Here is a 25046-nt window from a genome sequence, read left to right on the forward strand (position 1 = left end):
GCACTGCACCGCAGTGCTTGAGGTGTCACTACAAACCCAGGTCCGATCCCAGGCTGTGTTACAGCTGGCCTTGACCGGGAGACCAATGAGGCGGTGCACAATTGGCCCAGCGTCGTCCAGGTTAGGGGAGGGTTTGGCCGGCCGGCATCTCTTTGTCCCATCGCGCTCTAGGGACTCCTCGTGGCGTATCGGGGGCCTGCAAGCTGACTTCGGTCGCCAGTTGTACGTTGTTTCCTCCGAGTTCCAGGTTAAGCGAGCAGTGTGTCAAGAAGCAGCGTGGCTTGGCAGGGTCATGTTTCAGAGGACGCATGGCTCCCAACCTTCGCCTCTCCCGAGTCCGTACGGGAGTTGCAGTGATAGGACAAGACTGTAACTACCAATTGGATATCACAAAATTGGGGAGAAAAAGGGGTAAAGTACAACAAAAACATGTATATACACTACCGCTAAAGTTTGGGGTCATTTAAAAAAGTACTTTTTTTTTTTTTTTAAGCAATTTTTTTGGCCATTAAAATAACATCAAGTTGATTAGAAATGCAGTGTAGACATTGTTAATGTTGTAAATGACTATTGAAGCTGGAAACGGCTGATTTTTAATGGAATATCTACATTTATCAGCAACCATCACTCCTGTGTTCTAATGGCACGTTGTGTTAGCTAATCCAAGTTTGTCATTTTAAAAGGCTAATTGATCATTAGAAAACCCTTCTGCAATTATGTTAGCACAGCTGAAAACTGTTATGCTGATCAAAGAAGCAATAAAACTGGCATTTTTTAGACTAGTTGAGTATCTGGAGCATCAGCATTTGTGGGTTCGATTACAGGCTCAAAATGGCCAGAAAAACAAAGTACTTTCTTCTGAAACCCGGCAATATATTCTTGTTCTGAGAAAGGAAGGCTATTCCATGCGAGAAATTGCCAAGAAACTGTACAACGCTGTGTACTACTCCCTTCACAGAACAGCGCAAACTGGCTCTAACCAGAATCGAAAGAGGAGTGGGAGGCCCCAGTGCACAACTGAGCAAGAGTACAAGTACGTTAGTGTCTAGTTTGAGAAACAGACGCCTCACAAGTCCTCAACTGGCAGCTTCATTAAATAGTACCCACAAAACACGTCTCAACGTCAACAGTGAAGAGGTGACTCGTCTCTTATTTGGGTTTCTGAGGCTGGAAACTCTGATGAACTTATCCTCTGCAGCAACTCTGTCTTCCTTTCCTGTGGCGGTCCTCATGAGAGCCAGTTTCATCATAGCGCTTGATGGTTTTTGGGACTGCACTTGAAGAAATGTTCAAAGTTCTTGTAATTTTCCAGATTGACTGACCTTTATATCTTAAAATAATGGACTGTCGTTTCTCTTTGCTTATTTGAGCACAAATTAACTTTTAACAAGGCACACCTGTTAATTTAAATGTATTCCAGGTGACTACCTCCATGAAGCTGGTTGAGAGAATGCCAAGTGTGCAAAGCTGTCATCAAGGCAAATGGGGGCTTCTTTGAAAAATCTCAAATATATATTATTTATCAAAATATATTTTCTAATACTTCTTTGGTTAATACATGATTCCGTATGTGCTATTTCATAGTTTTGATGTCTTCACTATTATTCTACAATGTAGAAAATAGTAAAAATATTATTAAAACCCTGGAATGAGGTGGTGTGTCAACTTTTGACTGGCACTGTACATTAGTAAAATAAATTAAGACGTGCACATATAAATGTCACCAGAGGGCGGCAGAGACCATCCTAGAAACAAGGTGTGTACAGTCCTCCTCGTTTCACACCGATCGGGCCATGATTGCCTACATCATCTCTCTACTCTCTTGCAAGGCCCTGGCGTGGGCGACGGCGGTGTGGGAACAGCAGCCACCATCCTGCAGCTCCATATTAGCCTTCACTGCTGAACTGCGACGAGTCTTCAACCACCCAGTCGGCGGACGAGAAGCGGCCACCAGGGTTTGTCTAACTCCATCAAGGATGAATTTGCCTCTCGGGAACTGGGAGAGGACCAATGTCCCGGTTTCCTGAGCACCCCAAGCCCTCCGACTCCAGCATTGAGGAGCCCATGCAGATGGGACGCACACGTCTGAGCCCACAGGAGCGTGACAGGCACATGTGTGAAGGCTGCTGCCTCTACTGCGGAGGTCTCTGCCATTTCCGTGCTACATGCCCAGATCTGACGTGAAACGCAAGGACAAGGGGAGACCCTGATGAGCTGTGCAGTTACCCCCCCGGCTACCCAGTCACCGACTGTCACTACCCGCAACCCTCCACTGGGACAACCGTGAGCACCAGATTCAAGCCTTCGTAGACTCAGGGGCTGGAGATAATTTTTGAAATGTGAATTTCAGGGGATTTGCGTGAAATGTCCCATCCCTCTGCAAATTCGAGCCCTCGATGGACGCCACATTGGCTCCGGTCAGGTGGAAAATCAGACCAAGCCCATTCTACTGCAGGTTGGGGTGAAACACTCAGAGACTCTTAGTTTTCTTTTGAGGTCTGCTCTCAAGAACCCCCTTATCCTAGGGTACCCCTGGCTAGTGCTACATAACCCACTATTATCCTGGTCCACGGGACACCTACTAGACTGGGGTAAGGACTAAATCTCTAAGACCCCCACTAAGAGTTTTGCCGTGTCCTCCTGTATCCATTGAAGACCAAGACTTCTCCGCTCTCCCTCCCAAATACTTCGACCTCCGGGAGGTCTTCAGTAAGAGGCACGCCACCACCCTTCCCGCCATTCGTCCATACGACTGTGCCATGGAACTCCTACCTGGCTCCACACCTCCCCGGGGCCGTCTGTACTCCCTTTCAACCCCTGAAGCAGCAGCCAAGGACAATTTACATCCGGGAGTCGCTAGAGGCAGGTTTAATTCGCCCCTCTACATCCCCAGCTGGTGCAGGCTTCTTCTTCGTGGGTAAGAAGGATGGAGGCCTGCATCCTTGCATCGATTACATAGAGCTGAACCAGATTACTATCAAGAATCGTTACCCTCTACCCCTGAGATCCGCCGCCTTGGAGTTTGCCCAAGGGGCCCAATTCTTCACCAAACTTGACTTCCGCAAAACTTACAATCTTGTGAGAAATGGGAAATGCCAGATTAATAGTTATTATTATTATTAATGATTTATTTCAGCCTTTATTTTTTTCATCACATTCCCAGTGGGTCAGAAGTTTACATACACTCAAGTAGCTTTTGGTAGCATTGCCTTTAAATTATTTAACTTGGGTCAAACGTTTTGGGTAGCCTTCCACACAAGCTTCCCACAATAAGTTGGGTAAATTTGGGCCCATTCCTCCTGACAGAGCTGGTGTAACTGAGTCAGGTTTGTAGGCCTCATTGCCCACACACACTTTTTCAGTTCTGCCCACAAATTTTCTATGCGATTGAGGTCAGCGCTTTGTGATTGCCACTCCAATACCTTGACTTTGTTGTCCTTAAGACATTTTGCCACAACTTTATAAGTATGCTTTGCTTGGGGTCATTGTCCATTATGAATACCCATTTGTGACCAAGATTTAAGTTCCTGACTTAAGTTGTCATTGAAAAAAAAAATGTCATTGAAAAATTACTTGTGTCATGCATAAAGTAGATTTCCTAACCGACTTGCCACAATTGTTTGTTAACAAGACATTTGTGGAATGGTTGAAAAACAAGTTTTAATGACTCCAATATAAGTGTATGTAAACTTCCGACTTCAACTGTATATACTAGGCGGTGTCAGAGGAAGGCCCAAAAAATTGTCAAAAACTCCAGTCACCTAAGTCATAGACTGTTCTCTCTGCAACTGCACTGGAAGCGGTACCGGAGCGCCAAGTCTAGTACCAAAAGGCTTCTTAACAGCTTCTACCCCCAAGCAATGAGACTGCTGAACAACTAAACTAATCAAATGGTCACCTGGACTATTTACATTGAACCTTCCCCCTTTGTTTTTACAATTCTGCTACTCATGGTTTATTATCTATTTATAGACACTTTATCCCTGCACATTGACTCGGTACCGGTACCCCCTGTATATAGCCTCGTTATTGTTATGTACATTTTTTTTTATTTAAAATTTCAGATTTTTTTTAACCTAAGTTTATTTAGTAAATATTTGATTTAATCTGTTTCTTGAACTACATTGTTGGTTAAAGGCTTGTAAGTAAGCATTTCACTGTAAGGTCTACTACACCTGTTGTACTCGCCGCATGTGACAAATATCATTTGATGTGATTTCTTCAATAGGCTATGCGTAGGGTAGTAGACCTACTTGTTGGTTGCACATTTGGTATCCAGCTGTTTAGTTAGGCCTAGTGATATTGTCAATCATTAGCTGATCCAGGAAATATTTTTTTCGCAATGACAGTCAAGTGATAATCAGCTGTTGTGAAAGGCCTATAGCATACGATTCAAAAACAGCCAGTGCGGGAAAACGGTGTTTGGTCCAGAATATGTCCAGAATGTCCAGAATATTTTGATGTCTTGTTCATTGCACCAGTGAAGACAGTTGTGATTCACATTGGATTCAATCTAATATCCCTACATTAATGTTGATTATCTGCTATTGTCTTCTTGATTTACAGCCGGGTCTAGAAGATTTAACAGAGAAAGCATCAAGGTGATTAGTTGCTTTCATATGTTTCTGTACATTGGATGGGACCCTGGCCAAGTGAAAATATGTTTTTCAACATTTTTGCAAATCTATTGAAAATGAAATACAGAAATATCACATTTTCACAACTATTCACACCCCTGAGTAAATACCTTGTAGAAGCACCTTTGCCGGCAATTACAGCTGTGAGTCTTTTGGGGTAAGTCTCTATGAGCTTTGCACACATGGATTGTGCAAGATTTGCCCATTTATTCTTTTAAAAATTCTTCAAGCTTTGCCAAGTTGATTGTTGATCATGGCTAGACAGCCATTCTCAAGTCTTCACAGGTTTTCAAGCCAATTTAAGTCAAAACTGTAGCTAGGCCAATCAGGAATATTCAATGTCATCATGGTTAAGCAGACTGAACCAGGTTTTCCTCTAGGATTTTACCTGTGCTTGTAGCTGTATTCCATTTCTTTTTATCCGAAAACTCACTAGTCCTTGCCGATGACAAGCATACCAATAACATTATGCATCCACCACCATGCTTGAAAATATGAAGAGTGGTACTCAGTGATCTTGCATTTGGCCCAAATTCAGGACGAAATGTTTTGCAGTATTACTTAATGGTGAAATCCCTGAGTCGTTTCCTTCGTCTCCGGCAACTGAAATACGAAGGACGCCTGTAACTTTGTAGTGGCTTGGTGTATTGATACACCATCCAAAGCCTAATTAATAACTTCACCATGCTCAAAAGGATATTCAGCATCTGCTTTTTGTTTTTGTTTTTTTGTTACACATCTACCAATAGGTGCCCTTCTTTACGAGGCATTGAAAAATCTCTTGGTCTTTGTGGTTGAATCTGTGCTTGTAATTCACTACTCGATTGAGGGACCTTACAGATAATTGTATATGTGGGGTATAGAGATGGGTAAAAAATTATGTTAATCACTATTATTGCACACAGAATGAGTCCATGCAACGTATTATGCGATTTGTTAAGCACATTTTTCCTCCTGAACTTATTTAGGTTTGCAATAACAAAGGGGTTGAATATGTAACGGGTGTCTAGTTCTTCCTCCTCCTCAGACGAGGAGAGGAGAGAAGGATCGGAGGACCAAAATGCAGCGGGTTGTGAATACATACTGAATTTATTGAAAGACGAAAACGAAAACACGAAAAAACACTTGAATCAACTACAAAACAAATAAACGATGTAGACAGACCTGACTTGAGAACTTACAAATAGACGAAGAACGCACGAACAGGAACAGACTACATACATGAACGAACAAACCGAAACAGTCCCGTGTGGTGCAACATACACAGACACGGAAGACAATCACCCACAAACAAACAGTGTGAACAGCCAACCTATATATGGTTCTCAATCAGAGGAAAACGTCAAACACCTGTCCCTGATTGAGAACCATATAAGGCTAATTACAAGTGACCTAAACATAGAAACACAAAACATAGAATGCCCACCCCAACTCACGCCCTGACCAACTAAACACATACAAAAATAACATAAAACAGGTCAGGAACGTGACAGAATAGTTATAGACATAATAGATTTCAGATTCTTAACAAAATACAAAATGTTTTACAAATGTTTTATTTAATTGACATTATGGAGAATTGTGTGTAGATCAGTGACACAAAATCCCAATGTAATACATTTTTAATTCAGGCAGTAACACAACAAAAGTTTGGAAAAACTAAAGAGCTGTGAATAGTTTCTGGTTTGACGAGAACACTTACATTTGCGGAGATGAGTGGCAGAGACCGTGGACAACAGTGGATGCATCATTTGTGGCTACAATGAATGAATGAATGAATTAAATTGGATTTTCATGTCAAATCGCCAGTTGGAAATCCATCCCTTATGGGATTATTTGACACAAACAAACATTACAAGAATTGACTGTGATAATTCTTCTTCTGGTGTTCTCTGCAGTGTGCATCGCATAAAGAATGCAAAAAAATAAATAAATAAAAATAAATAAAATGAAAATCGTAGTAAATAAGGTTATCCTAACAATTACAGTGCTTTCGGAAAGTATTCAGACCCCTTGACTTTTTCCACGTTTTGTTACGTTACAGCCTTATTCTATTTTTATTTTTTATTTTTTCCCCTCATGTAGGCTGTCATTGTAAATAAGATTTTTTCTTAACTGACATGCCTAGTTAAATTAAGGTTAAATAAAAAAATCTACACACAATACCCCATAATGACAAAGCAAAAATATATATTTTTAAATGTTTGCAAATGTATAAAGAATTCCATATAACATTAACATAAGTATTCAGAGCCTTTAGTCAGTACTTTGTTGAAGCACCTTTGGCAGTGATAACAGCCTCGAGTCTTCTTGGGCATGATGCTACAAGCTTGGCACACCTGTATTTGGGGAGTTTCTCCCATTCTTCTCTGCAGATCCTCTGAAGCTCTGTCAGGTTGGATGGGGAGCGTTGCTGCACAGCTATTTTCAGTTCTCTCCAGAGACGTTAGATCGGGTTCAAGTCCGGGCTCTGGCTGGGCCACTCAAGGACATTCAGAGACTTCTCCTGAAGCCACTCCTGCGTTGTCTTGGCTGTGTGCTTAGGGTTGTTGTCCTGTTGGAAGGTGAACCTTCACCCCAGTCTGAGGTCCTGAGCGCTCTGGAGCAGGTTTTCATCAAGGATCTCTCTGTACTTTGCTCTGTTCATCTTTACCTCAAACCTGACAAGTCTCCCAGGCCCTGCCACTGAAAAACACCCCCACAGCATGATGCTGCCACAACAATGCTTCACCTTAGTGATGGTGTCAGGTTTCCTCCAGACGTGACACTTGGCATTCAGGCCAAGGAATTCAATGTTGGTTTCATCAGACCAGAGAATCTTGTTTCTCATGGTCTGAGTGTTTAGAGGCCTTTTGGCAAACCAAGCGGGATGACGTGCCTTTTACTGAGGAGTGGATTCCGTCTGGCCTCTCTACCATAAAGACCTGATTGGTGGAGTGCTGCAGAGATAGTTGTCCTTCTGGAAGGTTCTACCATCTCCACAGAGGAACTCTGGAGCTCTGTCGGAGTGACCATTGGGTGCTTGGTCACCTCCCTGAAAAAGGCTCTTCTCCCTCGATTGCTCAGTTTGGCCGCGCGGCCATCTCTAGGAACAGTCTTGGTGGTTCCAAACTTCTTACATTTAAGAATGATGTAGGCCACTGTGTTCTTTGGAACCTTAAATGCTGCAGACATTTTATTGTACCCTTCCTCAGATCTGTGCCTTGACACAATCCTGACTCGGAGCTCTACGGATAATTCCTTCATTCACATGGCTTGGTTTTTGCTCTGACATGCACTGTCAACTGTGGGACCTTATACAGACAGGTGTGTGCCATGTCCAATCAATTGAATTTACCACAGGTGGAGTCCAATGAAGTTGTAGAAACATCTCAAGGATGATCAATGGAAACAGGATGCACCTGAGCTCAAGTTCAAATCTCATAGCAAATGGTCTGAATACTTATGTAAATAAGGTTTCTGTTTTTTTGTATTGTATAAATGTGCAAAAATGTCCAAAAACCTGTTTTCGCATTGTCATTGTCGGTATTGTGTGTAGATTGATGAGGAATCAAATGTATTTAATACATTTTAGAATAAGGCTGTTACGTAACAAAATGTGGAAAAAGTCAAGGAGTCTGAGTACCTTCCGAATGCACTGTACATACTGTTCATACACTACAGATAAATAAATACAGAAAAATGAAACCGAAGGCATTTGAACCCAGTCTGGCACAAAGAGAAGATTCATGTGGTAGACGAGCCTACTCACAATCAATATACACACGTACCATTTACCACATAGAAGCTAAATCTTTTATAATTGAATTATAGGTAGCCCTTTTTCTTTTATTCCAGGCTTCATCTAAATTTTCCGCAAATGGAAATACACAATGGACAAAAAAACATTTCAGTTTTTCCACATTGCTCAGCTACACAATGCCTCATAGGCCTAATAACAATCGCAGAATGTCATTACAATACACGTAGGTGTTTTGTAACAGATGTCTCTTTCCATTCATCAAATTACAGATGCACAGTGCACTGTTGGGCTTTGGATGCTGGAATTATTTTGTGAGTAGACGAGCGTGCTCGTGTTGCCTACTAGAGTGCATTTTTGCAGTGATTGTTTGACAATCAGATGAAAACATCCTGACTGGTTGTGTTTATGCCACTATCTGTAAGGTCTCTCAGTCTAGCAGTCTAGCAGATTCAACCATAAAGACCGGGGAGGTTTTCCAATGCCTCGCAAAGAAGGGTACCTATTGGTCGAAAAAAGCAGACTTATATCCCTTTAAGCATGGTGAAGTTATTAATTACACTTTGGATGATGTATCAATACACCCAGTTACTACAAAGATATAGGCATACTTCCTAACTCATCGCCGGAGAGGAAGGAATCCACTCGGGGATTTTACCATGCGGCCAAGGGTGGCTTTAAAACATTTACAGAGTTGAATGGCTGTGGTAGGAGAAAACTGAGGATGGATCAACAACATTGTAGTTACTCCACAATACTAACCTTTCAGAGTGAAAAGAATAAAGCTTGTACATAATAATCATTTTTCCAAAACATGCATCCTGTTTGCAATAAGGCATTAAAGTAAAACTGCAAATAAATGAACTTCATGTCCTGAATACACAGTGTTATGTTTGGGGCAAATCCAACACACCACATCACTGAGTACCACTCGTCATATATTTTTTAAGAAACGGAATAGAGCTAAGCACAGACAAAATCCTAGGAAAACCTGGGTCAGTCTGCTCTCCAACAGCCACTGGGAGACAAATTCACCTTTCAGTAGGACAATATCCTAAAACACAAGGCCAAATCTACACTGGAGTATCTTTCCAAGGCGACATTGAATGTCTCTGAGTGGCCTAGTTACAGTTTTAGCTTAAATCGTTTTGAAAATCTATCGCAAGACTTAAAAATGGCTGTCTAACAATGATCCACAACCAACTTGACAGAGCTTGAATACTTTTCTTAAAGAATAATGTGCGATCCAGGTGTGCAAAGCTCTTAGAGACTTATCCAGAAAGACTCTACCAAGATTCTAACATGTATTGACTCAGGGGGTTGAATACTTATCTAATCAAGATATGTTAGTGTTTTTTTTTAATGATTATTGTTATTTTTTTACAAATATTATATAACTTTCACATTAGAGTATTTTGTGTATATCGTTTAATTAATTAAACATTTAATACATTTTTATCCCGCTTTGTAACACAACAAAATGTGGAAAAAGTCAAGGGGTGTCAATACTTTCTGAAGGCACTGTATATTTACCACCTTCATGGGGCTGTTCCAGAAAGCTGGGTCAATGAGTTAGCCAGCTAACTGTCCAGAATTGCTTCAATAAGGATCGGTGTCCCGCTAGCGGGACAACTTCCGGTTACACTGGGGGGCTCAAAATTCAAATAAATAATCATAAATATTATGGATTTTAAGCTCCTGAGCCCAAATAAGCCAATGTCTTTTTATCCACCAATGGCACTGAATTAAATTAGCTCTGGATGTGGTCTTGTGTTCCGATGCATAAGTAAGCCTTTCACTCTGATTATACCCAAATCTGACAACACAAGGTACATGCAAGTGAACAAGCATCATAGAAGATTTGTAATTCTCTCGCTCCCACCCGCTCGTCTTCAATCTTAGCCTCCTGTTATTCAAATGTCTCTGCTAGATACAGTACTTGTCAGAAACTCCTATTAAAGTTTGATGAATATTGGAAGGAAGGGAATAGGGAGAAGCTAGTGACAGATGACTAAGAGAGAGGTGCTGTTGTGACAGGTGTCAGGCAGGGGGAGGACATCTCTTTCTATGAGCTAAATGACCATCGCTGGTCGTTCTAATGGTTCCAAGTGGTCATCTCCTGAGGGAGGTTAATAGATGGATTTCCTCCGATGGCTCCATTCACTGTCCCCACCCCTCCGCTTGTCTCCCCGGTGATGCCAAAAAAAGTGCCACATCCTCCTCACTGTGAATTTACGACTTGTTTAAATTGTGCTGCTTTCCAAAGGGGCCTGCCGAGCCCAGGAGTGGAGTAATTGTTAGTATAGAGGTAGTCATAAATCCCCAAAATATATTTCTACCTCCCCTCCTCATTATCTATTAATACCGCTGTGCTCTTGCTGCAGAGTTCCTGAGATTTGCCAGAACTGTAGGCTATACAGTCTTCCTTCCTCCCCAAAGACTGAGACCTGTCTTCTTCTGAAAGATGCGAGGTGAAAAGACATCTCTTCAATGCTGTGATTGATTTCCTCATTCCTCCATGGTCTGTTGCAGGCAGCTACAGGCACTTGACAGCCACGATGGAGGAAATGCTCTCTAATTGAGCCGAGTGCTTGGAGCGAAGGAGCGCGGGATGCTACAGGCACTAAAAAACCCACACAATTAGGAACTACTAATGACATGGCGAATCGGCCATTATTCCTCCCAATAACCCAGAGAGGTTTCTACATTTACTGTAGCATCGCTAAACAACAGTACATGAGTAACACACTTTAGGCTATACAAGTTGAGGAAGGGTAGTGGCAGCATCATGCTGTGGAAGACTAGTCAGGATCGAGGGAAAGATGAACGGAGCTAAGTACTGAGAGATCCTTGATGAAAACCTGCTCCAGAGCACTCAGACTGGGGCAAAGGTTCACCTTCCAACAGGACAACGACCCTAAGCACACAGCCAAAACAGCGCAGTAGAGGCTTCGAGACAAGTCTCTGAATGTCCTTGAGTGGCCCAGCCAGAGCCTGGACTTGAACCCCATCGAACATCTCTGGAGAGACCTGAAAATAGCTGTGCAGCATCGCTTCCCATCCAACCTGACAGAGCTTAAGAGGAGCTGCAGAGAATAATGGGAGAAACTCCCCAAATACAGGTGTGCCAAGCCTGTAGCGACATACCCAAGAGGACTCAAGGTTGTAATCGCTGGCAAAGGTGCTTCAACAAAATACTGAGTAAAGGGTCTGAATACTTACTGTATTGTATGTAAATGTCATATTTCAGTTTTTTTTGTTGAATATATTTTCAAAAATGTTTAAAAGCCTGTTTTTTCTTTGCCATTATAGGCTATTGTGTGTAGATTGTGTAGAACAATTTAATCAATTGTAGAATAAGGCTGTAATGTAACAAAATGTGGGAAAAGTCAAGGGGTCTGAATACTTTATGAATGCACTGTGTTGTACATAGGCTGGTCATCTAGGTTTGTACCTGTAGCCTTTCCATCACCATGAAGAAAAAAAATGACCAATACAGTAATTAAGTACATTGAGACATCAAGTGGTTTGTGATGATCTGGCTCAGTTGGTTGAGCATGGCACTTGCAACGCTTAGGCTTGTGTGGTTGATTTCCACGGGGGACCAATATGAGAATGTATGCATTCACTACTGTAAATTGTTCTGGATGAGAGCGTCTACTAAAGTGTAAAAATAATTAATAGACCGTTTCAGTTTTCACATAGCAATAAGTTGCATTTGCAAAGTATTTCAAGAAACTGGAAAACATATACTGTATACAGCAAGTATTTTTATATTCCACAAGTTAACAGATTAAGTGTTTTGTACAGATAATTATCAAACTCAAGTTACAAATGCTGGTAAACACTGAAATACAAATGCATTTAGTTTACATTTTTTCACAAAAGTAGTACAGTGGGCCCTTACTAGTTCTGTATTAGCGGACCATATAGACGTCTTCAGCAGGGGCAATGTTTTTTTTTGCTCTGCATCGCACCCCTGTCGGCGGCAGCAGTGCAGCACCCCCACCCCCAAATGACTTCCTGCGGCTATGGCCGAGTGTGTTTACATTCTGTTTTGCTGAATCCTCCCCTGAGACTGCTAAAATATAACTATTCCTTCTCCAGTAGTTGTTACATTTCTTTGACACAATGCAGTGAAATTAGGGGAGTGTTAATACTGGGACGGTGGGACTGTCACATGAAATGAAGTGTTTGGAGCGGCTGGTTTGTTTTGTTACATTCACTTGAAAAGTAAACCGTGCCACTAAGCCTTCGAATAAGTCTCTCTCTCTCGCTCTCTCTCTCTCTCTTCTCAGAACCAGGATTCAGAGGAAGTCCTCTATGACAGCCAGCTAGGTGAGTCTCATTGATTATTCTCCATGCATCATGCAGCCAGAGGCTAACCAGAAGCAGGCCGAAATTAGCCAGAAGCTAGCCGGAAGCTACCCAGAAGCTAACTAGAAGCTAGCCAGTAGCTGATCTGAAGTTGCCCAGAAGTTAGCCGGTTTGCTGGCTAGCGTTGGTGTTTCAGCTGCCCACGTTTTGTGGTCTTCAGCTATTCCTTTAGCTCGATAATCTATCGGCACTTTTGTGCAACGCGACTCGGACCGGAGCATACCGGGCCTATTTTTCTCAGTGTCCCCGGATTTCAGCCGCAGGCTCTGGACGTTTGCACCTTGATTTCGCAGCTAGCTAGCTGCAAACCGTGTGACTATTGGCTTACGTCGATCCCGGAGCAAACTTAAATTATTCCGGAGCTAGCCAGCTGAGGAGTTCCATCAGCCATTCCTGGGCTACAGTCACCTATCCGGACCCGTTTTGTTGTTGTTGTTGTTGTTGCTGCAGATGCGGAGCCCCATCGGGCCTTCACGACTGACTGACGACATTATCTGCCCGAGGGAGTTATCCAACTGGCACCTCCGTCGCAACGTTACCTGAGCGCTCATCTGGGGCCCGCTAATCGTTAGCTGTCTTATCGGCTGCTATCTGAATAAGTATATTGAACAATTTTTTCTTGGGTCACTATATCTATTTTGCCAATTGGATTGGTCCCCTCTACCACACGGAACCCCACTAATCTACCGACGGAAACGCACGAGGTGTCTAAAAATAGACTTCCATCCTATGCTATCTTGCCACCGATAGCCATCTACCCGGCCAGCTGTCTGGATCGCCGTGACCCCAACCAACCTCTACTCACTGGACCCTTATAATCACTCGGCTAAGCATGCCTCTCCTTAATGTAAATATGCCTTGTCCATTGCTGTTCTGGTTAGTGTTTATTGGCTTATTTCATTGTAGAGCCTCTAGCCCTGTTCACTATACCATATCCAACCTTTCAGTTCCACCACCCACATATGCGATGACATCACCTGGTTTCAATGATGTTTCTAGAGACAATATCTCTCTCATCATCACTCAATACCTAGGTTTACCTCCACTGTATTCACATCCTGCCATACCTTTGTCTGTACATTATTCCTTGAAGCTATTTCATCGCCCCCAGAAACTTCCTTTTACTCTCTGTTCTAGACGTTCTAGACGACCAATTCTCATAGCTTTTAGCCGTACCCTTATCCTACTCCTCCTCTGTTCCTCTGGTGATGTAGAGGTGAACCCAGGCCCTGCAGTACCTAGCTCCACTCCTATTCCCCAGGCGCTCACTTTTGATGACTTCTGTAACCGTAATAGCCTTGGTTTCATGCATGTTAACATTAGAAGCCTCCTCCCTAAGTTTGTTTTGTTCACTGCTTTAGCACACTCTGCCAACCCGGATGTTTTAGCCGTGTCTGAATCCTGGCTTAGGAAGACCACCAAAAATTCTGACATTTTCATCCCTAATTACAACATTTTCAGACAAGATAGAACGGCCAAAGGGGGCGGTGTTGCAATCTACTGCAAAGATTGCCCGCAGAGTTCTGTTTTACTATCCAGGTCTGTTCCCAAACAATTTGAACTTCTACTTTTAAAAACCCACCTCTCTAAAAACAAGTCTCTCACCGTTGCCGCCTGCTATAGACCACCCTCTGCCCCCAGCTGTGCTCTGGACACCATATGTGAACTGATTGCCCCCCATCTATCTTCAGAGCTCGTGCTGCTAGGCGACCTAAATTGGAACATGCTTAACACCCCAGCCATCCTACAATCTAAGCTTGATGCCCTCAATCTCACACAAATTATCAATGAACCTACCAGGTACCACCCCAATTCCGTAAACACGGGCACCCTCATAGATATCATCCTAACCAACTTGCCCTCCAAATACACCTCTGCTGTTTTCAACCAAGATCTCAGCGATCACTGCCTCATTGCCTGCATCCGTAATGGGTCAGCGGTCAAACGACCTCCACTCATCACTGTCAAACGCTCCCTGAAACACTTCAGCGAGCAGGCCTTTCTAATCGACCTGGCCGGGGTATCCTGGAAGGATATTGATCTCATCCCGTCAGTAGAGGATGCATGGATATTTAAAAAAAATGCCTTCCTCACCATCTTGAATAAGCATGCCCCATTCAAGAAATTTAGAACCAGGAACAGATATAGCCCTTGGTTCTCTCCTGACATGACTGCCCTTAACCAACAGAAAAACATCCTATGGCATTCTGCATTAGCATCGAACAGCCCCCGTGATATGCAACTTTTCAGGGAAGCTAGGAACCAATATACACAGGCAGTTAGAAAAGCCAAGGCTAGCTTTTTCAAGCAGAAATTTGCTTCCTGCAACACAAACTCAAAAAAGTTCTGGGACACTGTAAAGTCCATGGAGAATAAGAACACCTCCTCCCAGCTTCCAACTGCACTGAAGATAGGAAACACTGTCACCACCGACAAATCCACTATAATTGAGAATTTCAATAAGCATTTTTCTACGGCTGGTCATGCTTTCCACCTGGCTACCCCTACCCTGGTCAACAGCACTGCACCCCCCACAGCAATTCGCCCAAGCCTTCCCCATTTCTCTTTCTCCCAAATACAGTCAGCTGATGTTCTGAAAGAGCTGCAAAATCTGGACCCTTACAAATCAGCCGGGCTAGATAATCTGGACCCTTTCTTTCTAAAACTATCTGCTGAAATTGTTGCCACCCCTATTACTAACCTTTTCAACCTCTCTTTCGTGTCGTCTGAGATTCCCAAAGATTGGAAAGCAGCTGCGGTTATCCCCCTCTTCAAAGGGGGGGACACTCTTGACCCAAACAGCTACAGACCCATATCTATCCTACCCTGCCTTTCTAAGGTCTTCGAAAGCCAAGTTAACAAACAGATTACCGACCATTTCGAATCCCACCATACCTTCTCCCCTATGCAATCTGGTTTCAGAGCTGGTCATGGGTGCACCTCAGCCGCGCTCAAGGTCCTAAATGATATCTTAACCCCCATCGATAGGAAACAATACTGTGCAGCCGTATTCATTGACCTGGCCAAGGCTTTTGACTCTGTCAATCACCACATCCTCATCGGCAGACTAGACAGCCTTGGTTTCTCTAATGATTGCCTCGCCTGGTTCACCAACTACTTCTCTGATCGAGTTCAGTGTGTCAAATCGGAGGGTCTGTTGTCCGGGCCTCTGGCAGTCTCTATGGGGGTGCCACAGGGTTCAATTCTTGGACCGACTCTCTTCTCTGTATACATCAATGATGTCGCTCTTGCTGCTGGTGAGTCTCTGATCCACCTCTACGCAGACGACACTATTCTGTATACTTCTGGCCCTTCTTTTGACACTGTGTTAACAACCCTCCAGGCGAGCTTCAATGCCATACAACTCTCCTTCCGTGGCCTCCAATTGCTCTTAAATACAAGTAAAACTAAATGCATGCTCTTCAACCGATCGCTGCCTGCACCTGCCCGCCTGTCCAACATCACTACTCTAGACGGCTTTGACTTAGAATATGTGGACAACTACAAATACCTAGGTGTCTGGTTAGACTGTAAACTCTCCTTCCAGACTCACATCAAACATCTCCAATCCAAAGTTAAATCTAGAATTGGCTTCCTATTCCTCAACAAAGCATCCTTCACTCATGCTGTCAAACATACCCTTATAAAACTGACCATCCTACCAATCCTCGACTTCGGTGATGTCATTTACAAAATAGCCTCCAATACCCTACTCAATAAATTGGATGCAGTCTATCACAGTGCCATCCGTTTTGTCACCAAAGCCCCTTACACTACCCACCACTGCGACCTGTACACTCTCGTTGGCTGGCCCTCGCTTCATACTCGTCGCCAAACCCACTGGCTCCAGGTCATCTACAAGACCCTGCTAGGTAAAGTCCCCCCTTATCTCAGCTCGCTGGTCACCATAGCAGCACCTACCTGTAGCACGCGCTCCAGCAGGTATATCTCTCTGGTCACCCGCAAAACCAATTCTTCCTTTGGCCGCCTCTCCTTCCAGTTCTCTGCTGCCAATGACTGGAACGAACTACAAAAATCTCTGAAACTGGAAACACTTATCTCCCTCACTAGCTTTAAGCACCAGCTGTCAGAGCAGCTCATAGATTACTGCACCTGTACATAGCCCATCTATAATTTAGCCCAAACAACTACCTCTTTATCTACTGTATTCATTTATTTATTTTTGCTCCTTTGCACCCCATTATTTCCATCTCTACTTTGCACTTTCTTCCACTGCAAACCAACCATTCCAGTGTTTTTTTTTTACTTGCAATATTGTATTTACTTCGCCACCATGGCCTTTTTATATTTTTATTTATTTTTATATATATTTTGTTTGCCTTCACCTCCCTTATCTCACCTCACTTGCTAACATTGTATATAGACTTATTTTTCACTGTATTATTGACTGTATGTTTGTTCTACTCCATGTGTAACTATGTGTTGTTGTATGTATCGAACTGCTTTGCTTTATCTTGGCCAGGTCGCAATTGTAAATGAGAACATGTTCTCAATTTGCCTACCTGGTTAAATAAAGGTGAAATAAAATAAATAAAATAAATGCGTCCAGAAATGGTTCAATAGAAAGGACCACTTTTAAAGGTCCAGAAAGTAGGACTTTATTCAGCTGTTTGCTAATCTAATCTTCTGAAATGTCTCACTTGATTAAACAAATATTGCAGACCGTATGATTGCACTGTACAATACCCTCTTACTTGTTATACGAGAATGTACAAAACAAAATTGAAACAACGGAACTGCCCACTTCCTGATTTGAGGATCGCATAAATATGTCACAGAACAGACATTGCTTTCTGTGACGGTTCAATAAAACAAACATATTTGCAGAAATGCTCGGCCTGAACTTCTTTGCAAAATGTACATAGTGCTTGTTTAACGAGTACTTTCACATGCGCACAACTAATTTGATATTAAACTGATTATGGCAGTAGGCCGAGTATGAAGATGTTAATGTTAACACCTTGCTCTGCTTGTCTTAATCGGCGTAAGGTCAAAATCGAAGGTTATCTGAGCAGTCTTTCGAATGATTAGAACATGTGCTTAATCGGCGTTCCAGTTGTGTATTTGACATGCGCATGTGCCAGCACCGGTAGCGCAAGCCTCCCTCTTACAATGCATTCGGAAAGTATTCAGACCCATTCACTTTTCCCACATTTTGTTACGTTACAGCCTTATTCTAAAATGGGTTACATTTAAAACAATTCTCATAAATCTACACATAATGACTAAGAAAAACAGGTTTGTATAATTTGGTCAATTATATTAGAAATAAATACATTATTTACATAAGTATTCAGACCCTTTGCTAAGAGACTTGAAATCGAGCTCAGGTGCCTCCTGTTTTACCATTGATCATCCTTGAGATGTTTCTACAACTTGATTGGACATGATTTGAAAAGGCACACACCTGTTTATATATGTCTAAATAATCCCACAGTTGACAGTGCATGTCAGAGCAAAACAAGCCATGAGGTCGAAGGAATTGTCCGTAGAGCACCCGAGACAGGATTGTGTCGATAGTACAGATCTGGGGAAAGGTACCAAAAATTGTCTGCAGCATTGAATGTCCCCAAGAACACAGTGGCCTATTCCATAGCCGCAGACAGAACAGTTGAAACTGGAGCAGTAGCATGACCAGGTGTACTGGGGAGAGCAAGGAGTCATCAGGCCAGGTAGTCCTGAGGTGTGGTCCTAGGGCTCAGGTCCTCTGAGAGAAAGAGAGAGAGAATTAGAGGGAGCATACTTAAATTCACACAGGACACTGGATAAGACAGGAGAAATACTCCAGATATAACAGACTGACCCTAGCCCCCCGACACATAAAGTATTGCAGCATCTAATGTCCATTGCTCGTGTTTCTTGGCCCAGGCAAGTCTCTTCATCTTATTGGTGTCCTTTAGTAGTGGTTTCTTTGCAGCAATTCAACCATGAAGGCCTGATTCACGCAGTCTCGTCTGAACAGTTGATGTTGAGATGTGTCTGTTATTTGAACTCTGTGAGGCATTTATTTGGGCTTAAATCTGAGGTGCAGTTAACTCTAATGAATTTAGCAGAGGTAACTCTGGGTCTTCCTTTCCTGTGGCGGTCCTCATGAGAGCCAGTTTCATCGTAGTACTTGATGGTTTTTGCGACTGCACTTGAAGAAACTTTCAAAGTTTTTGAAATGTTCTGCTTTGACTGACCTTCACGTCTTAAAGTAATGATGGACTGTCATTTCTCTTTGCTTATTTAAGCTGTACATACCATAATATGGATTTAGTCTTTTACCAAATCTTCTGTATACCCCCCTACACAACTGATTGGCTCAACCGAATTAAGAAGGAAAGAAATTCCGCAAATTTAACTTTTAACAAGGCACACCTGTTAACTTCTTATGGCTGCAATCCCGTTAACGGGATGATATGACAACAGCCAATGAAAGTGCAGGGAAGTCACCGCAAAGTGTCCGATTTCAAATAGGCGTTTACAGCGAAAGCACCACAAACGATTATGTTAGGTCACCCCAAAATGACAGAAAAACAGCAATTTTTCAGCCAAAGACAGGAGTCACAAAAAGCAGAAATAGAGATAAAATGAATCACTAACCTTTGATGATCTTAATCAGATGACACTCATAGGACTTCATGTTACACAATACATATATGTTTTGTTCGATTAAGTTAATTTTTATATCCAAAATCCTCCATTTACATTGCCGCCACGTTCAGAAATGCCTCCAAAATATCCGGAGAAATTACAGAGAGCCACGTCGAATAACATAAATACTCATCATAAACTTTGAGGAAAGATACATGTTTTACATAGAATTAAAGATACACTTCTTCTTAATGCAACCGCTGTGTCAGATTTCAAAAAAACTTTACGGAAAAAGCAAACCTTGCAATAATCTGAGACGGCGCTCAGAAAAAAATAAATAATTATCCGCCATGTTGGAGTCAACAGAAATCAGAAATAACATTATAAATATTCCCTTGCCTTTGATGATCTTCATCAGAATGCACTCCCAGGAATCCTAGTTCCACAATAAATGTTTGTTTTGTTCAATAATGTCCATTATTTATGTCCAAGTAGCTACTTTTGTTAGCGCGTTTAGTACACAAATCCAAACGCTCATGCAGGTCCAGCCGAACGTCGGACGAAAACTTCAAAAAGTTATATTACAGGTCGAAGAAACCTGTCAAACTAAGTATAGAATCACTCTTTAGGATGTTGTTATCATAAATATTCAATAACGTTCCAACCGGAGAATTCCTTTGTCTGTAGAGAAGCAATGGAACGTTGCTATCATGTGAAATGCGCCTGACCAGGACCTGGCTCTCTGCCAGACCACAGACTCAAACAGCTCCCATCCGGCTCCACATCACAGTAAAAGCCTCATTCAAGGTTCTACAGACTGTTGACATTTAGTGGAAACCGTAGGAAGTGCAAACAGATCCATATCCCATTGTGTATTCAATAGGGGCTGGGTTGAAAATCTACCAACCTCAGATTTCCCGCTTCCTGTTTGGATTTCTTCTCAGGTTTGTGCCTGCCATATGAGTTCTGTTATACTCACAGGCATCATTCAAACAGTTTTAGAAACTTCAGAGTGTTTTCTATCCAATACTAATAATAATATGCATATATTAGCAACTGGGACTGAGGAGTAGGCCGTTTACTCTGGGCACCTTTCATCCAAGCTACTCAATACTGCCCCTGCAGCCATAAGAAGTTAATTGAAATGCATTCCAGGTGTCTACCTCATGAAGCTGGTTGAGAATGCCAAGGGTGGCTACTTTGAAGAATCTCAAATATATTTTCATTTGTTTACATTTTTTTGTTTACTACATGATTCCATATATGATATTTCATAGTTTTGATGTCTTTGATGTCATGACAATGTAGAGAATAGTAAAAATAAAGAAAAACCCTTGAATGAGTAGCTGTGTCCAAACTTTTGACTGGTACTCTATGTACAATTTTAGTTGTTTAGTTTTAATAAATTAACCGTTTTTTGCTTAGTCATTATGCGGTATTGTGTGTGGATTTATGTACCTTGAATAAATACACGGGACAATACCCGAAAACGCAAATGCACAATGATACAACACGGGACGAGACCCACAATCATCTGCACAACACAAGCGGCACGAAGCCAAAACAACAAGGCACAGGTACTCACACGACCAACAGACATTGGAACAATAATCAACAGCCCAATGGTGAACCAAAGGGCACATTTATACAAATATAAATCAGTGAGGAAATGGGGACCAGGTGTGTGTATTGACACAGTTCAGTTCCTGTGTCAATACGTAGACCTCCACAACTGGTGCATGGAAAGAGCAACAGTACCGGAGGGATCCGTGACAAGGGGTCTGAATACTTTCCGAATGTATGTGCGAGTGAGTTCGGAAAAACTGAAAGTATGCATCTTAGACATTGTTTTTGCATACAAATAGAAAACACTTGGCCAAAGTAACATGGTCACTGTAGTAGAACATTTTATTTTGATCAGCAATTTTCTGCATTTATCAAAAGTCCCATCAGGTAGCCTGATTTCAGATGTCTCGATGTAAACAGACTTATGAGGGAAATCGTTCTTCTTGCTAAGCATGTAAATGTTTTGAACAAACTATTATTATATCATTCGGACTATCCACACTCACATTATTTTGTGCATGTAACCGTGCTTAATGAGTCAATGTACTATTGTCTGAAAGTCATTGATCTGTCAAATCAATTAATACCAACGCCAGCACCAGCTCCGTGCGAGTGTTTTGATTTTAAACAAGCACAGTCCTTCAGAGAGAGTTGTATGGTATCCGTGTTTTGGCCAATATTAATTCACGTGGGTCACAATTTCTAGTGCGATATGTGTTTTATATTCAGCTGCATCAGCACTAATGAGGGTAATCCAGCATGAGATGCACTGAAATTAACAAATCACTGAGGCTTTACACTGACATATCACAACAGTCTCAGTGTTTACATTTAGACGAGCAAGAGAAGGCCTTGTTCTATACTACTACGCTCCCTTATTCTCTGTCACTGTTAAACGAGGGTTTTTTGAGAGACATCCTGTTGTCTCGTAGATATTAAATCCCCTCCCATACAGTATGGAGGAGACATCTTGTGAATGGTCGTAATGATACTGTTTGATGTTAAAGGAATTCCTGTCTTATTGAAGGAGGATACCGTGGCGTGGAAAGTTAACCCTGGGAAGTTAAATGAACCCAATACAGCTTTGCACTTGTTCGCTATTCAATGGACTTCTCTTCTTCTTAATTTGATGGCAGCAGACATTTCATAAGTAGAGCGAATGGAGGGATCTGATGTTTGCCTTTCATGCTTGAGAGCTCTAATACAATTGCAGAGTGCTCCCATCGAGGGAAGGGCTCCAGGAAGCCGCCAAGGAGTTTTGGAGGGGAAACTCGAGACCTCTGCTGGCTTGCTCAATCAACTGGGTCAAGGCGGAAACAAAAGCAGACGAAAGCAAGTTTATAATGCCCTCATTTGGCACCTTAGCTGAGCGGAAACGCACACAGACACTGTTATCTGAGCAAACCGAGCTATCTGGCACTGCCATTGTAATTTGCTCTGTCACACCAGGGAGGCTAAGCTAGTCTGAAAGCGCAGGATATTGTTTGTGGGGTTGGAATTCGAAAAACTGTTAAATGAAAGCATGTGCATCAGGCTTGGACTCTCTGAACTTACTGGCCTATTTACTTTTGAGCATGTGTGGGTATCCAATTGGAAAACATTGGACAGAGATCAAGAAGACATTGTGTGGCAGCAACAGTTCTGAGTTCTTCAGAAGGCGCAGCGGAGGCTGAGTGTGCACCGAGGGGCAGACCTCAATGAGAGTGTACAGAATGTGTGTTATACGGGCATCTACACCCTGTACGGTACACTTTCTTCCAAAACCCGCCACCCTCCTCTCCTAGTTGCATCTGCCTCCTCGTCTGCTTAAAATCAATGCAGTGAACTCTTGTCCCTGCCCAGTTCCACTCAACAGATGGTGGGGATGCAAATCATACACAATCAATATGGAAGCTCCTTAGAACTCTCGAACCACGTTGTCATCCCGTTATTCTGTTCATGTCAGCCATTGGATGTATTTTAGTCACAGTTGTCCTCTTGTGTGTGAGATTTACAGATGTTACATGTACAAAAGGAGCACTCATTTTTTTCATGTTCCTTCGACCCGGATAGGGTTCATACATTACAGAATACCTTTATTAGAGTGTCCTTCACCCTCCACCCTGTAGCCTAGCGGAGCGTTGGGCCAGTACCCAAAATGTCGCTGGTCCGAATCCTTGAACCGACCAGGTGAAAAATGTATCTGTGCCCTTGAGCAAGGCACATAACACTAATTGCTCTTTTAAGTTGCTCTGGATAAGAGCATCTGCTAAATGACTAAAATGTAAATGTAAAATGTAAGGAAAAAGGGGCCAGAGATGTACTCATAAAATTGCAATTAGCCTACGAGTTGTGTGACTGACTGTGGACCAAACCATTGCGATTGTAAATGTGATTATGGCCCTGAAGATAATTAGGCTAGGCTAACCCTGGGGAGAACTATCTATTGTTCTTCGTTACATTGGCCTTATATGCATGCTACTGTATGGCAGGGAGCCAGCCCATGATGAGAGATCTCCTCCATGATGTCCTCCTAGGAGGCCCCCTTACAAGTTGCTGACAGAAACCATACTGTAGCCAAAAGCTCTCCTCTAAAATATGTAGCAGCTTATGATAGTCGAACATGTTTCAACACACTATACATCAGAGCTACTGTGGGAGTACTTGTCAAAAGTGCTCGGCTGTGTGTGTGCCTCTAGAGAGGAAAAATCATACAAAGCAAATCTCGCCTCTTGCCACTCTTGTCTTCCAACTCGGTTTGTCTTCCGTTTTTCTCCTGAACTTGTCTGACCTGCTCTTTATTTCTTAGATCAAGACAGCACCGATGACTCCCACCAAACACAAAATCTTAAAAACAATATCCCACACTAGTTTCTCTCTCTCTCTCTCTAAAAATGCAGAAGCATGCTGTGTCGGTACTAAGTGGTGATGATGATGATGATGTCGACTTCATCCACAGTTCTCTTAAAAGGCGTTGAGGTTTAAAAGCAGATGATGGGAGTGAGTATTCGGAATCTGTTAAAACTAAATAGCCTCTGGGTCCTTAATTATTAATGCAAAGTAGGGGGTTTAAAGCTGCCTTCAACACTAATTTGCTGAGTTTTCCACAGAGACCTGGACTGCAGCATTTATAATGAGTGTGATTGAAGTAGGCGTACAGACCCCTCTGCGAACTTCAGGTGTTGAGTCTGGCTGGCTCTCTTTCTGAGAGTGGTAATAAGGTCATTCTCTATTTCTCTCTGTCCCCCAGCTCCCTATCTCCCCCCTCTCCAAATCACGGAGAGATATTTATGACACTGACCTTTTCCACTGAAAGTTAAACACACTGCGCTTCTATTGATCCCTGCACCGGGCAATTAAAACTCAGTATGAGAGGAAATCGTTTGCACTTGCTATATGACACATGGGCTGGTGGCCTGCCGAAACGGCCCTCGGTAGAATATAAATTCTCTCCATCCGACTGAATCGAACCCTCAGTGGGGCTGAAAGTTGGCCATATTGAATATGTACCTTGATTGTGGCGCTATCTGGCATAGTCGACACGCTTTAGAAGCTCAATGCTCTCCTGTGTGCCCCATCTCTTAGGAGCTCCCAATTGGATCCCTAGCAAGAGAGAGAGAGAGAAACATGAAGTGAGTTTTTATGGAGAGATGGATAATTCCGGAGCAGGATAATTCCAAAGTGTCTTGTCTGGGGGAGCCCAATGATGCGAGCCATCGGAGCGCGGAAGCTTCCTACACAGACCCAATCAGCGTCGGCGGTGAGGACGCTGGGCCCGCCGCTTATGGAAATGAGCTATTGACATCTCTCTGCGCTGATGGCTACAATAGAGAGCTCTGCATCTGTAATGACACATTCTTTGTTCACAACACGCTAATGGCCTCACCGCTGGAGGTAGATCTCCGTCTTTCTCAACAGAAGCCGAATTTTATTTGTCAAAGTAATCGCTGTCATTGAAATTGCACAATTGATCTGCCTTGATCTTTCCCATTCTCTGTATTGTCTATGCTTTGTGCAGTCACCATTTTCTGGCAGGCTAAACCGCTATAGCTGTAACACAGTTAGTCATACTATTTCATCCTTTTTTATTTTTCCCCCAGGTGTGCTGCTGTGTGTGTTTTTTACCGTGTGGGGGGAGTCAGGCCCTGAGC

General features: G+C 42.6%; 1 protein-coding gene across 2 annotated transcripts in view; it reads left to right on the forward strand.

Moving 5' to 3' along the window:
* Positions 1-25046, forward strand: part of b3glcta (beta 3-glucosyltransferase a) — a 124504-nt gene that overhangs the window by 38577 nt on the left and 60881 nt on the right. For both annotated transcript variants that reach the window (XM_055911119.1, XM_055911120.1), the window contains exon 3: positions 12675-12714. In XM_055911119.1, the coding sequence (XP_055767094.1) occupies positions 12675-12714 (40 nt within the window). The remainder of the gene's footprint in view (positions 1-12674; positions 12715-25046) is intronic.

Source organism: Salvelinus fontinalis, unplaced genomic scaffold (assembly GCF_029448725.1).
Source record: "Salvelinus fontinalis isolate EN_2023a unplaced genomic scaffold, ASM2944872v1 scaffold_0051, whole genome shotgun sequence".
Taxonomy (NCBI): Eukaryota; Metazoa; Chordata; class Actinopteri; order Salmoniformes; family Salmonidae; genus Salvelinus; species Salvelinus fontinalis.